Source organism: Aptenodytes patagonicus, chromosome 14 (assembly GCF_965638725.1).
Source record: "Aptenodytes patagonicus chromosome 14, bAptPat1.pri.cur, whole genome shotgun sequence".
In the NCBI taxonomy this organism is placed as follows: Eukaryota; Metazoa; Chordata; class Aves; order Sphenisciformes; family Spheniscidae; genus Aptenodytes; species Aptenodytes patagonicus.
The window spans coordinates 18750950-18764602 of record NC_134962.1 but is presented as its reverse complement, the minus strand read 5'-3'; the positions used below and the strand labels follow the sequence as shown (position 1 = coordinate 18764602).

The following is a 13653-nucleotide window of genomic DNA, read 5'->3' as shown; positions in this document are numbered from 1 at the left end:
TTTAAGTCTTATCTATATTTTATTATCCATGAAACACAAAGTAACAACTTCATAAACATATAGTTAGAAAACATGCTGGGAGAGTGTTATTACATGCTTAATCCAGAAAACACATATGGCCCAAGGATAAATAGTACATACAATAGTATATACACCATCTCTAAAACCTATTTATGCATATGGTAGTTTTAAAAATGTTGTGATGAAATATAAGGTGCCAGCCCTACAATATTAAAACCACTAAAGCTAATAATTTCAAATAGAACAACTGAGGATTAGCTTTGCATTACAAATGACCAAATCTGTCCTTGGTAACAAAAAAAAGAACAAGCTTCTGTAACACAATCCGCCTTGTGAGATTTAGCTTCAGCTTTTACATTACATGGTTCATCCTCGAGGCAGATACCATCCAGAACTGAAGACGTACTATCTATAGGGTATATTAAATTCAGCAGCTAATACGGCATCCATCAATCAACAAAACTAATTCGAGAGCTGTCTGCTTATGCAACTGAAACAAAGGCACTTTGTAATACGGGGTTAAGTTTTGTACTGGAAAGATCAACAAAGTTAAGAAGGAGAAACACTGAATTAATCTCATCAAACCCTTTTTAACAGACACTTTCCCCCAGCATTTGCAGGGAACGGATTCCCATGTAAGTCTCTAGTCAGGCAGAAGTACAGTCTGTTGCGCAGAGAAAACTCCAGAGCCGCATGTTCTTATCTCCAGACAAAACATCCAGGCTCAACTGGGCTAGACTCCCTAAAGTGACAGAAGCCAACCGCCCATAGGCAAACTCTGAGTAACAGCAAAGGACTCATCACAACGGGAGGAAAAAAACCCAGACTGCATTAAGACATTGCACTTTATCTGCTCTCCCCACCACCTCCACCACTCACGTTCCAACTAAACTCATACTGCAACTGAAGCTGACATGTTCTGCCTACCCGCCTCCCCCAGTCATTCAAGTTTTCTTTCCTTACTTAGAAAAAAATTGCATGGAAAAAACACAGTGGAGGGGACAGCAAAGTGCATCATCATTGTATCATAAACTCTGTAACACAGAAGGGTGGTTTGGATTAACACACACTGGTCTGTACAAGCATCACCCAAAAAAAGATAAAACCAAGGAAAAAGAGCCAAAAATACTCAGTTTCAGAAAAAAAATTGTTCTTAACTGCACGTACAACTTAACAGTGAAGGCACATAGCCACGCTGAGGCATCCTTTTCCTCTAGAAATGCCAAGCTTCTTCCTATCTGAGAACTTCTCGCAGTACAATGCATCTGAGCAGCACAAAAACAGCTGCTGTTGCAGGATGCCCGTCTCAAACAGAAAGAATGGGAGGCCTGGCAAGAGGTCTATGCTGCAAACAGAACAGCTACACGGGATGTTTTACACTGAGAGGCAACAACCTCTCACCAGGATTCCACTGGCCCAGGAGTAACACACTGATTTCAGTTTCTTATTAGCAAATACATGTCCAAATAAATTCTGTTTTAGCATAAATTTCTGTGTGTCAATATAAATGCAATGGATGTTATATCATCCTGCCTTTCTCCAGGATAAAGACTAGTTTCATTTTTTGCTTCTTAGACTTTGTGATCAGAAAGTGTAGTTTTCCAGTCAAATTGCAAGTGTCAAAAAACAGAAGTGCTGCATAATTTGTTCAGGAATGTACAGAAAATGCATTTTAATCCACATCCACATCTAGTCCATGGATAGCAATGTTTTCTCAGTGCTGAGTCCACTTAATGCTTTTGAGGTCAATTCCATCCTGCACCATTTCCCAGAGGGGGCTGTAAAGAAAGGAGAAAAATGATGGCTATCTAAAATACACAGGACGACATCAACAATAACCAAACAGACAATTTCATCAACTACACAAGAAATTAGGAGATACCTATCTACCTGTCTTCCCTTTCTGGAGGTCAGTGAACTTCAGACAATCAGTCCAACTGTGTCCTCAGCCCAAAATACAAGAGGTGAGAGGGCAGGTGCTCCACCTCATTTCCTGCTCCCACTTTAGGCATAAAGTACTTGTGTCTCTTAGAGACTGAGCCCTCACATTCGACACTGTCCAGATGAGTCAGGAGTCTTTCAGTTTCACCAAAATAAAACAACTTATCGATAAACTCAGTAATACCATCTCTGGCTTAGAAACTTCTAGGTACTGCCCTACGTGCTTGCCCTACTCGTATTCTTTCCCTGACAAAGGCAGGATCTGGGAGAAGGTTTGTTACCAGGTTTTTTTCTTTAAAAATTTGTCACTACTGTTAAGATCAGGCCCACTACCCACTCTGGCAACACTGCTTGCTTATATACAGAGACACCACCAGATTTTTGAAGCAAACAATTATTTTCAACTAAATCCAACTCTTCAAATGATTATCACACTTAAGAAGTCTTTACGTTCAATAAGAAGATGGCTCACCTCATTTCCCTCAGCCTCTTAACATGCTGTATGCACTTCTGCACTGTATAATCTACTTCTTCCTCTGTAGTGAAACGACCAATGCCAAATCTAAACCAAAGGAAAACCATTAAGGACTAGAATAACGTGCATATGGAGGGGTGGAACAAATCCACCACCTACTTTTAGCAAAAAAGAAAAATATTTGGAAGCATTAGGGAAGACCACTCCATGCACCTTATAGATGAGTGGGCCAAGTCTTCATCTGTTCCGATTGCCCGCAAAACATAGGAAGGCTCCAGAGAAGCTGACGTGCAAGCACTGGGGAAAGGGAAGGCAGGCAAATTTCAAACTTTTGTTCATGTGCAGATGCTACACTGAAGTAACACTTCACTAATCTCCTCCAACAAAGAACAGGTCACTTACAGACATTTAATATTACTATGACTCTTTACAACAACCTGTATCAGCTTCCACAGCCTCTTAGAAACCACCAGTGAATACAAGCAAGAGTGGTATTTCTGCTGCTGAAGAAAAAGAATGGAAGGGGCAGGCATTAGAGGGGAATGAGGGTGATAAATTCAGAGAGAACACAGATAACGCAGTAAGAATAAACACAATGCCAAACACAAGCAGCAGGAATGCAGATTAAGAGGTAGCTGAAGTGAAGGCCATGACGAAAAGACAAAGGAGCCAAGACAGAACTAGCCACAAAAGGTAACATACCAACAGTAACATTAAAAAAAGAAAAGACTTTACAAGCTGCTGTTTGACAAAAGAACAGATAAATGAAAAACAGTGCACAGAGGAATCCAGAGCAAGAAGATCTAGTTATAGTCGTCAGTAGAGAGAACTTCCATCTTGAAGCAGTAGGCAAAACTGGTTACATGTTGTTACTCAATTTTTACAGGTAGCAACATGCAGCACAAACTGGAGAGCTGTTTACAGCTCTCTGGTGCACAAAGCAGAGCCTCAGAAGAGACTTTCAAATTACAGAAGTGTTCGGCTTCAGAGACAGTCATGTGAAGACTTGTTCTTCCTGTTCACAGTGCCAACATATTCCTCATTAAGATATGCTGACCGCTTTATTCTCGAAGGTGAGGAAAGGAGGGCATCTTTACACTCCATTAACTTCATCATAAGCATCAAGTTTGTCTTAGTAACAGAAATGTTACTCGTCACTCCTGTAGAGTCAACAGAGCTCCATAAAAGTGTATTCAATTTTCTTTCTGCTTTTGCATTAAACACAGGCACTATGAGCTAATTTAATTCAGATATTGTCCAGCCTTGCTAGATTCTAGTTAGGATCTGCCACTTGTGTGAAATCCTGCTGAAGGACAGAAGCTGCTCAAATGCTGGTAGCCTTTAGAATGAAAGTGTCACCAGCAGTTACAAGCCAAGGCTACTCAGATTGCAGGTAACCAGTCTGCAAGGCTGGCAGGTAGGAATTTCTAGGTTGGTTTTTCTGGTTTTGTTTGGGGTTTTTTGGGATTTTTTTTTTTTTGCTTTCAGGATGAGTAAATTTGACCTTCATTTGAAATGTGCCACTTCAGAGAAACGCCATCTTAGAATGCAATCAACGCCAGGCTGACTCATTAACCAAATGTGCAAATATGGGGCACAGAGGAGACCACTCCTTAGTTTGTACCTCCATTAGCAGATGTTATTTTCTCTCCCAAATATACTGCTACCCTTCCCACACATCCCACCTACCTTCCTGAAGACAGAGCCACATCTTTCAGAGCCATCAGAAGACTCTCCCCTTCCACATACGCAAAAGATAAATTGATGCATCCTACATAGAAATAAATGAAATAGAAAAAAAAAAACTTCCATCAACTGAAATCTAGGGCAAATCCTACCCCACGTGGCAGTACTCGCACTATGCGTAGCTAAAGTGCATTATTACATCACGGCCATCAACACTGAGGAGCTAGATGGTTCTAACGGGCTCAGGAATTTGCTAATGTTACCTGGATAGCGATGCTCTCTATCGCCGTTCATAACCACATCAGGAACTTCACTCATTATTTTTGTAACCAGTCGCTCTGCCAGTTGTGAGATTCGCTTATGGTCATACTAGCAAAGAAACCAGAAAAGAGTCCAAAATAATAAACAGTGCACACTTTGACCTCACTCAAACTGCTTTGTGTCACCAGCCATGAGCAGACTGAAGTAGCTGGGTTTGGTTAGACTAGGGAAAGAACACATCCAAAACTTAAAAAGAAACTGTCAAACTTTGCCTACTCTAGAGACTGTTTTAAAAGAGAATTACCAGTTTGGTCCTAGCTAGCTCAGCCTTCAAAAATATTCCAAACCATTCAGAAAGATCTATATACACAAGCTGCCACATTGGCTTTCATAAACACAAAGAACTCGGTGCTTTTAAAGACAAGTTAGGTAATGCATAAGATAACGCATTTTGCAACACAAGAAAGGGCATCTGTTATGGTAAGCGCCCCTTATTTCCCTAGGAGCTCTCAAACTGTAATACATAAAGACACAGACTCACAAATTACTGTGAACTCAGCTTTTACAACATGTAACCTACGCAATGAGAACTGCCCACGTGCAGTGTCTCTCTCTTTGTAGACTAAAAAATGAGGTCACTTACACTAAAAAAGCAGTACGGTATGGCATCACCTCTGATGCACAGAATGGCCAGACGCACACATGCAATTCATGCTTGTTTACACGCTTGAAAAAGCTTTAGAAGAAAACAAGGCTATCTCAAATATTACTTGGTTTAGAAACGCCAAAACTCTGCCAGGCGAGGAAGAGAATCCAGATCTGAGGCTCATGCAGAATTCAGGCTCTGCAGGCTCTCCAGCCTCTGACAAGGCTTCCATAACCACCCAGCTCAGATGGTGGATCTCTGCCTGTCTCCCAGGAAAAGGCTGGATCCTATGTGTACAGATATCTGGCTTATGCATCCCATTGGCACTGTATTAAAGGATTTTTACAATCCAGCTGTAAGGAATGCATTGGTGCCCATAAACAGATACAGCAGCACACAGAGGCTTAGACACCAGACCTAACAAATAAACTTTACTATCCAAGCTCGGAAAAAAAGTAAATTCTTAGTTGCAAAGCTGCAGTAAACTTGAACTTATATGCATTTAATAGGTATGATAATGGCCTAGGAAGTCTTATTTTTTTCAATATACATTACATAAACATGATTTATTCCATTTCAGAGGTGTTGCTAATACATGTGTGCAGAATGGAGAAATGAGTACAAGCACTTAAAAGCCATTATTTCACTAAAACCGTCAACTGTAGACCTGTTGTAGAAAACCATGATTCAAACCACTTCAAGAAAAAAGAAACTTAAGAAAGCTGAAAATCAACTTCCAATTACCCAAAAACATCCTTGAAAATCTCAGAACATTTACTTAATGTTACAGCATGAGAATCAAATTTAATTCAGGCACACGGACAGAAAAAGACCTAAGGAATCTAAGACCTAACTGGCCCTGTTACATTATTTTCTGGAATCCGGGACAAATATCTTCTCCCACATACCTCCATCTCTTGCTGTGCCACTTCACATGCTGCCCCCAGGCCCACTGCTAAAGGAGTGGGCACAGTTCCAGACCGCAGTCCTCTCTCCTGGCCTCCCCCACTTTGCAGGGGTTCTAGCCTGACGCGCGGTCGACGGCGAACATAGATAGCACCAACCCCTTGAAAACAAGGAAAGCTGTTTTAGTATACACCCACAGTTCTGAAATTATGAAAAGGGACTCCAAGGTTTGGAAACATTCCTTATTTCCACAGCAAACACACACTTGGACACCTCACTGGAGAAAAATGTAGTGAACACATACAGAAGCACAATATTTTCTAGGAAATGGTGTTTGTTCCCACCATTCACGTTCCTCTTCGTTCAGGGGAATGGGAGAAGCTCAGTTTTTCCCGGTGTGCTTCAGCCATCTAAGGACTCAGTACTTCCCCTACTTCTCACAATTCCTGTGCACAGCTGAAGTTCATCCCTTTGCACTGAAGCTTTTACGTGCAGATATTTCATTCATTGATGTTCCCTTACTGACTTCCAACTGAAAGCTCTAGAAGAACTCCTTTCCCTTGGACTACCAGGCCAGCACCAGTCCCAGGAGTCCTCTCCCTTTCATCTTATTAGGGAGACTCATCAGTGACACCAATTTCCAACGGGCAGATTAGATGAGCCAGTTTTGACAGCCAGCTAATTTCACTCTCTAGTCTCCTCACCTAGAAACTTGATTTCCGTGTCTTCATGTGCCTTGGCATACCTAATGAGTGACTGTCACCACAGGAAGAATGGTTGCAGCTTCTGGTCATAATAAGTTGTGAAAATTTATGTCTGTCACCTGCCCAAAGTTATTGGTTGAAAACTTCGTCCTCGTCCAGAGATATGTCTGCAGCTCTCAGGAGAGGTCGTACAGAAAAAGAAGACATATTGAAAAAAATAATAATTTTGCCTTTTGTTTATGAATAGCACATAGAATACAGCAAACCTGATTTCTGTCTTTCTAAATCCAGTGTCACAAACTAAATGGACCATGACAGTGATAATAGCTGAACTTTTACTATGTGGGAGTCAACTAGAAAATCCATAGCTGGATTTTAAAACCCATTCTGCAAAGAAGATGCACAAACAGGGTTGGGGGAAAGAAGCCATTGGAAGTAGAAGACAACCAAAATCACTAAGAACTTAAACTTTGCAGTTACCTTTTGATCTCCTCGTTGCAAGTTACACTCGGGTCTAAACTTTGCCCTATAACCCAGTGATTTCATTTCAACCTTTTCAGCATCAATGCTGCTTCACACCAAGCAGATGACTCCTGAAAAGCCACTCCTCCTAATGCTGCCACCATTATAAGATACTGTTTCTTCCTTCGGTGAAGCCACCTCACAACCCATCAGCACTGAAGATCCACTTACTGCAGCTCTGAGTCTGGCAGCAGTGCCTGAACTACTCCAAAGTCAGTCCAATACCAGACTTTAGTCTGGTTTTCTACAGTTTCAGTAACAGTCACTATGACAGACAGGTTTGACTTCATACCTTATGTAGTTACCTTAAGGTGGGCATGGAAACAATTCTCTAGAAAAGCACTTCAGTAAGTACCTTTGGGCCCATAAATTTTATGGCCACTGATGCTCATTAGATCAATTTTCATGTTGTTGACATCCATAGGAATTTTACCAATTGCTTGTGCGGCATCTGTGTGGAAGAAAACCTTATGTGCGCGGCAGATCTCACCTGTAATAAAAACACAAAAGCGAAAAACCCGACATTATCTCATCTAATCGTTATGATTCCAATGATTGCAACAACAAATGTAAAGCATCAGTTTATAGCAGGGACCAGTTCTGAGGTGACAAAGGAAGAAATGGGTGCTGTCATGTTTCTTTTACCGTAAAGTGTCTAAAGCTCTGTAGGAGCTATTCTAGCTAACGCCTAGCTGGGCATAGGTTTAGGCAGGTCAGCAGGTAAGACTACAGTGAATTTCTTCAGATGAGAAGTTAAAAAGTCTTCTGCTGTTAAGAAGTGAGATTGTTTCCAAACCCACACCTACCAAGTTCAAGTTCAAATGGCTGCACAGGACATCCAACTTTCCCCACAGGGATGACTCCACAGCTGGACAAAAATTAAAATTTTTTTTCTTGATTCTTTTTCTTCTCAACACTAGTCCAGTACAAGCCAGGCTTACTTTCAAGTTTATACTTGCCAAGTATTTTTATGCCATTTGCTCTGTTTTCCAAGTTTTGCAATACTCAGCTTCAAAAATGTTCTCAGAATTGTCACTAGTCCTCACACACGCTGATTACTACCACCTGAAGTCACTCAAGCCTGTAATCAATGTTTTTGCATCCAGAGCTAAAATACACTAAGGGACAAAATAATGTGATGTTCATGGGCAGTGAACTTTAATATTATTTATTTTTGTCGTCAAAAAACTTACAGCGCATCTTCCACAGAATCCATACCTAGCACAGTTGCATCCCAGACCTCTCCTTTGCACAAGTTCAGCATTATCTTTTACAGGAACAGTTGTCCTCCCGTGGTCCAGCAAGAACAGCATCGCTACTGCTAATATCAGGCCATAGGCCTCACGCTAACAGGGCCTTAGGTTAACTTGCAAGGCCCCAGTCCTGGTCTATTAGACCTGTTATCAAGGTGCTATGAGAACTTACTGTGGGAACCAGAGCTTGGTACCAGGTTTCTCTGGCATTTAAGCGTGGGACAACAGTAACGGCCTCGACAATATAAGCACAGGAGGAAAACAGAGTCCTCAGGCCTATAAGCAACTCACTGATGGTCAATTACTTGTCAATGAAGAAATATAACCTGAAGAGCCTTGGGGAAAATGCTGCTCTAAGCATAATAAAGAAAAAAAAAATGCAGCAGCTAAGCAAGAGGAAAATCAGCTGCGCAACAGGGTAAGATGCCTGCCACAGCCTGGGAAAACAATACCCTCCAGAACCATGCAGTATAAACTCCAGGGCAGAGGCCAAAGCCTAAAAACTGTCTAAAAATTCAAACACCTTATGAACGGCACCTTGAATATGAAGGGGGCGGGGGTGTGTGTGTGTTTTGTCACTGTCATGGGAAACATTATCAAGGAATCATGGTGGGATCCAGGGAGCTGCATATGTGGGCCACCTGCTCACCCTGCCTGCTCCAACAACCCTGGTTGTCCAGCTCTCCCTTCACCTGCTTTGCCAGACTGCTTTGAGGTCCCTGTCCCTCCATCTGCCTGCTCAGAGCCTGGTTCACCCTCTCCCTGCCTCCTGTTCCAGAAACCTGGCTCTTCAGTGGCCTTTTGACCTCCAAACCAATTGTTCATGACTGTATATGGCAATATTGGGGGGAAGGGGTGTCTAAGTGTGGTGCTCACTATACCCTCCCGCCCCAAATTCTGCACATTTCTCCTCTTAAACACTACAAGTGCTCAATAAACCATTATAGTATGTAAACTCAATTTGGCCAGTTATTCTGTGCAATTTTTTCATCCATCATACAACTCAGTATGAAACTAGAAACACTGCAGCTGATCTGTACTACAAGGCTATAATTGCTACTGAATTTCATCCTCACTTCCCTTATAAGTTTTTATCTGGGACAGCATTATTATTTATTCCTTAACTATACTACACCTAACCTTTTGCATCAGTAGCACTCGGCTATGAAAATATTAAGTAAAATGAAGCAGAAGCGACATTAGCCGACCTCTGGAAGCCATGGTGTACTTACCAATGTCATGAATTGGCTGCTTTACTCCTATTTCATTATTCACAGTCATTACAGAAACCAAACTTGTATCTGGCTGGAACGCAGCCTCCAACTCCTGGTGAAATATTCAAACAGACAGAAGTTGTTATTAACAGCGGAAGCAAGATTCCTGTGCACACCTTCAATTTGCTAGCAAATCTTAACCACCCTAACTAGTGTATAACCAACAAACCCCTTGGGTTCTGACAAACAGTCCTGGTGAGAGCACTAATCCACGTGAACACAAAATTCCTGTAGGAAGAGGAGCGTGATCAATTGCATTTCTGCATCCTAACCCTGGTATGCACCGTGCCACCTGACATGATTAAATCAAGTCAGAACAGGCTTTTGCTATGTCTCATACATTCCTCTGATCTATTTTCTTTAATGAATTAACCACGCACAAAACAGCTGAAGCCACATCTAGACAAAGTGAGGTTGGCTATAAAGGAACTGCACTACATACAAGAAAGCATCATGCAAAGAAGGAGTCTGCCAGCAAAGTTCTCTGAGAACATGACTAACGCTTCTGCGTCTGCAGGCCTGGTCCCTCTACCCCACCACATACACATAACATTTCTCCAAGCCAGATGACGGGGCTAGAAATAAAACTGATACTGTCCTGTATTACTGGACACAAACAATGAAATAAGCGTATACAACTTCTAAACCCCAGGATGCGGCCAGTACACCCAGAAGGGTCAGTTCATGGACAGCAATCGGAAGGGAGTATTGTAATCGCTGTGTCTGATGCCTTGAGTAGCTCAGGTCATGAAATTTCACCCCTAACTCCTGTATCAAAGCCAGCTCCATCCTAGTCATGTACTGCGCTCTCTACAGGGTATGCAACAGCTCCACCTGCATGGGTATGAATGACAGCAGGTGAACAGTGGGATGAGAAATGGATGTTTTGGTTGAGAAAAAGTCTAGAGCACCAGAGAGAACAGAAAATCCTTCTCCAGCTGTGACGGAGATTTGACTGTCACTCTCATTCTACCTTGTGATATTTACCATCTTTTCCTCTTTATCATCAAGAGGACACAAGGTCCTCTTGAGCATCAATTTGAAGCAAAAACCTCTTCTGTTTTCACTTTGTTTCTGTCAGTAAACAACCTACCTTCAAATCTATGAGCCCATTTTTTTTAACAGGTAGATACGTGACCCGAAAACCTTCTGTCTCCAAGGAACGGCAAGAATCCAACACGCACTTGTGCTCTGTTTGCGTAGTAATGATATGCTTTTTTCTGGATTTATAGAACCTTGCAACACCCTGTCAGGCACAATCAATGAACAAGAAATTTGCCGTTAGACCACTGAAGAAGCAAGCTTTACACAAAATTATCTGAAACAAGAAATTACTATTTAGATATAATTCATATGGATCTTCCCTGTTTGCCCCAAAGTCACGAATCTAAAATCATGTACTGACATGTAATTCACACTACAGATTTCCATCAGCACTCATTTTTCAAAGCATCTCACTTTTCAAAAAGCCTGTGAAATGTTAACTGATATAAGTTCTAGACAGTATTAACAGAAATACTTTTTAAAAACATTTGCAATGGAGCCATATACAGTGAAAAGTCTGAACAACCACATACTAAAGGTTAAAACACTACCTAGTCTTAGTCATAAGAGAGTTTGTAATCAGCATCTCCACTACATTTCATGATAAAGATTTTAATCACATAAGCAGAAGGATTGTATTTGGTGCGTGTAAACTAAACATTGAGTATGACACTCTGTCCTCAAAACCATGTCCTGGGCACCAAAACATCCCAGTATTTCCTCCATGTATGTAGCAGAATACCACAAGGACTAAATCCAGGAATGCAAATATTTGCTAACTAGGCCAACATATTAACATTTAAACTGTTGAAAGATGCATACAGTTCTTAAGAGCATAATTTTAACGTAATAACTAACTATCAATATAAACCTTTTACCTTAATTGCCATATTATTTGATTCTGTTGCACCACTGGTAAATATAATTTCCCTTGAATCAGCTCCTATTAAATCAGCAACTTGCTGTTTAAAAAGAAATATAAATTTGATTTGTTAAGATAAAATACAATTAATTCACCATAGCAAAACACATGCAAAATGTTTTCAAGAATACCCCCTTGAGCCTCGAAAGGATTACAGCTAGTATCTACCAAAGTTATGCTACAGGTACAATAGTCTAAATATCTGCATTAATACAAAATACATAAGGAATTCGTAGTCATCAGCAGTAGTGGTATTAAGCATTAGCCTGTCATAAAAGAACATGAAAGTTAAGTAGACAAAAACCCAGTACATATTACTTCCAAAAAAAATGACAAAGACACATACCTAAGATTAGGAGAATGATAAAATAGGAAGTTAGCGCAGTTACTGCAGCAGCACGCTTGTGACCTCAGGAAACCAAAAATCCTGAGGCACCTTTGCCTAAAGTATTGGTTTCTGCCATTTCAGTTGCTCTAATCTCACTATTTTTTCTTGCAATAAATCTGCTAAAGTATAGCTAAGCAAAGAGGAAGCTGCTAAATCCAGTCCACAGAGAACTAACTACAACAGTTCTATCATTGCTTTTGATTTTCTTTCGACACTGAATTTCCTCGCCAGCAGGAAAACCACTACGACTGCGGAGAGCCGAAGACTCACCCGCCTCGCCTTCTCCACGGCGGCCTCGCTCTCCCAGCCATAGGCATGGGTCCTGGAGTGGGGGTTGCCGTAGTAGGCCATCAGGTACGGGAGCATGCTGTCCAGGACTCTGGGATCCTGCGGGACGCAAACCACCCAGCCTTAGAAACAGAGAAGGAAAAGCATCTCTGTCCCCTCTACACACCCCCCTTTGCTCTGCCCCAGGATTAGCAGCACTTCTGCTGCAGTGTCCAGGTTTAGCTTAGGCCAGATCTCAAAAACTTGAAGTTACTGTACATTGTATACAACACAGCCTCCAGCAAATAGGAGTATCCGGCAATTATGTTCCGTGCCCTCGCACGTAACCTCAATCTGCATCAAGACGATTACAGAAGAACGGGATTTTCTGAGCAGAAGAAATACAAGGTCTTAAAAAGTCAGGAAAAGTTACACAGGTAAGTATTTTGGTTAAATGAATCTCTTGCTGCCCCCCAAAACAATACCCATCCCCACAGATTTCGGTGTAAGCTCTAGGGCGGCTCTGCCACTGCTCCCACCCTGCAGCGCAGCCCCTGAACGCCAACGGAGGCGCCCAGCCCCCGCACGCCCCGGGCTGCGGCGGGAGACTCGACGGCGATGCGACTGTCGCGGCGAAGTTAAAAGGCCTTTTGGAGGATGACCCAGACTTCCCCCGTGCCCCAGACAAAAGCGTCTGTCGTTACAGCTAACTTCAGAGGACGCTGCTTCCCCCGCGGCCGTCCCCAGGAGTGCCGGGAGAGCCTTACGCTCGGGAAAGACGCCAGCGCTCCAGGAAAAAGAGAGCAGAAACAAAGTCTATTTCTCCCCTTCCCCCTGCAGTTCCTGTTCTGTAGGGGGAAACCCGCGGATCCGGGGGACGCGGCAGCGGCTGCAGGCGCACAGGCAGCCTGGGGGCTCCGGCGCCGCGACCCAAGCACGCCAGGCCGGGGACAGACGGCAGCCCCCGCGAGGCCCGGCCCTTACCAGCGGGGTGGTGGCCTGGACGTCCATGTAGAGCGGCCGCAGGGCGCCGTCTCCATCGCCGCTTCGCCCTGAGGGGAGGGAGGACGACCCGCCGTCAGGCGCCCCGCGGGAGCGGCGGGACCGCGCTCCGCCGGCCGGGCCCACCCGCACCTCGGGCTCCGCCGCCGCCCCCGGCCCAGGCAGCGGCTCTGCCCCCACCGCAGCCTTACCCGGTCCCCGTGCCGCCCCCTGTCCCGGTCCCAGTGCCGATGCCGGGCGCGGCGCGGCCGCCGAGAGCCGCCGGGGGGCGGGGGCCGCCCGCAGGGCCGCCAGGCGCCGCCACAGCAGCATGGCCGCGCCGCTGGGCTGGGCGGCTGCCC

General features: G+C 43.4%; 1 protein-coding gene across 2 annotated transcripts; it reads right to left on the bottom strand.

Annotated features, from left to right (window-relative positions):
* NFS1 (NFS1 cysteine desulfurase) lies at positions 1–13624 on the bottom strand. 2 transcript variants are annotated; one of them, XM_076351709.1, is made up of 13 exons: positions 13504–13624; positions 13295–13362; positions 12314–12430; positions 11612–11695; positions 10783–10935; positions 9648–9741; positions 7518–7652; positions 5939–6096; positions 4387–4492; positions 4127–4208; positions 2651–2734; positions 2435–2524; positions 1–1799 (listed from the first exon to the last, which is right to left on the bottom strand). In XM_076351709.1, the coding sequence occupies exons 1-13, from the start codon at positions 13622–13624 to the stop codon at positions 1736–1738; spliced, it is 1356 nt and encodes a 451-aa protein (XP_076207824.1). In that variant the 3' UTR covers positions 1–1735. The 2 variants fall into 2 exon arrangements, with proteins under 2 accessions (XP_076207824.1, XP_076207823.1); XM_076351708.1 differs by having other exon boundaries at positions 13295–13624.
* Between the last annotated feature and the right edge of the window lie 29 nt (positions 13625–13653).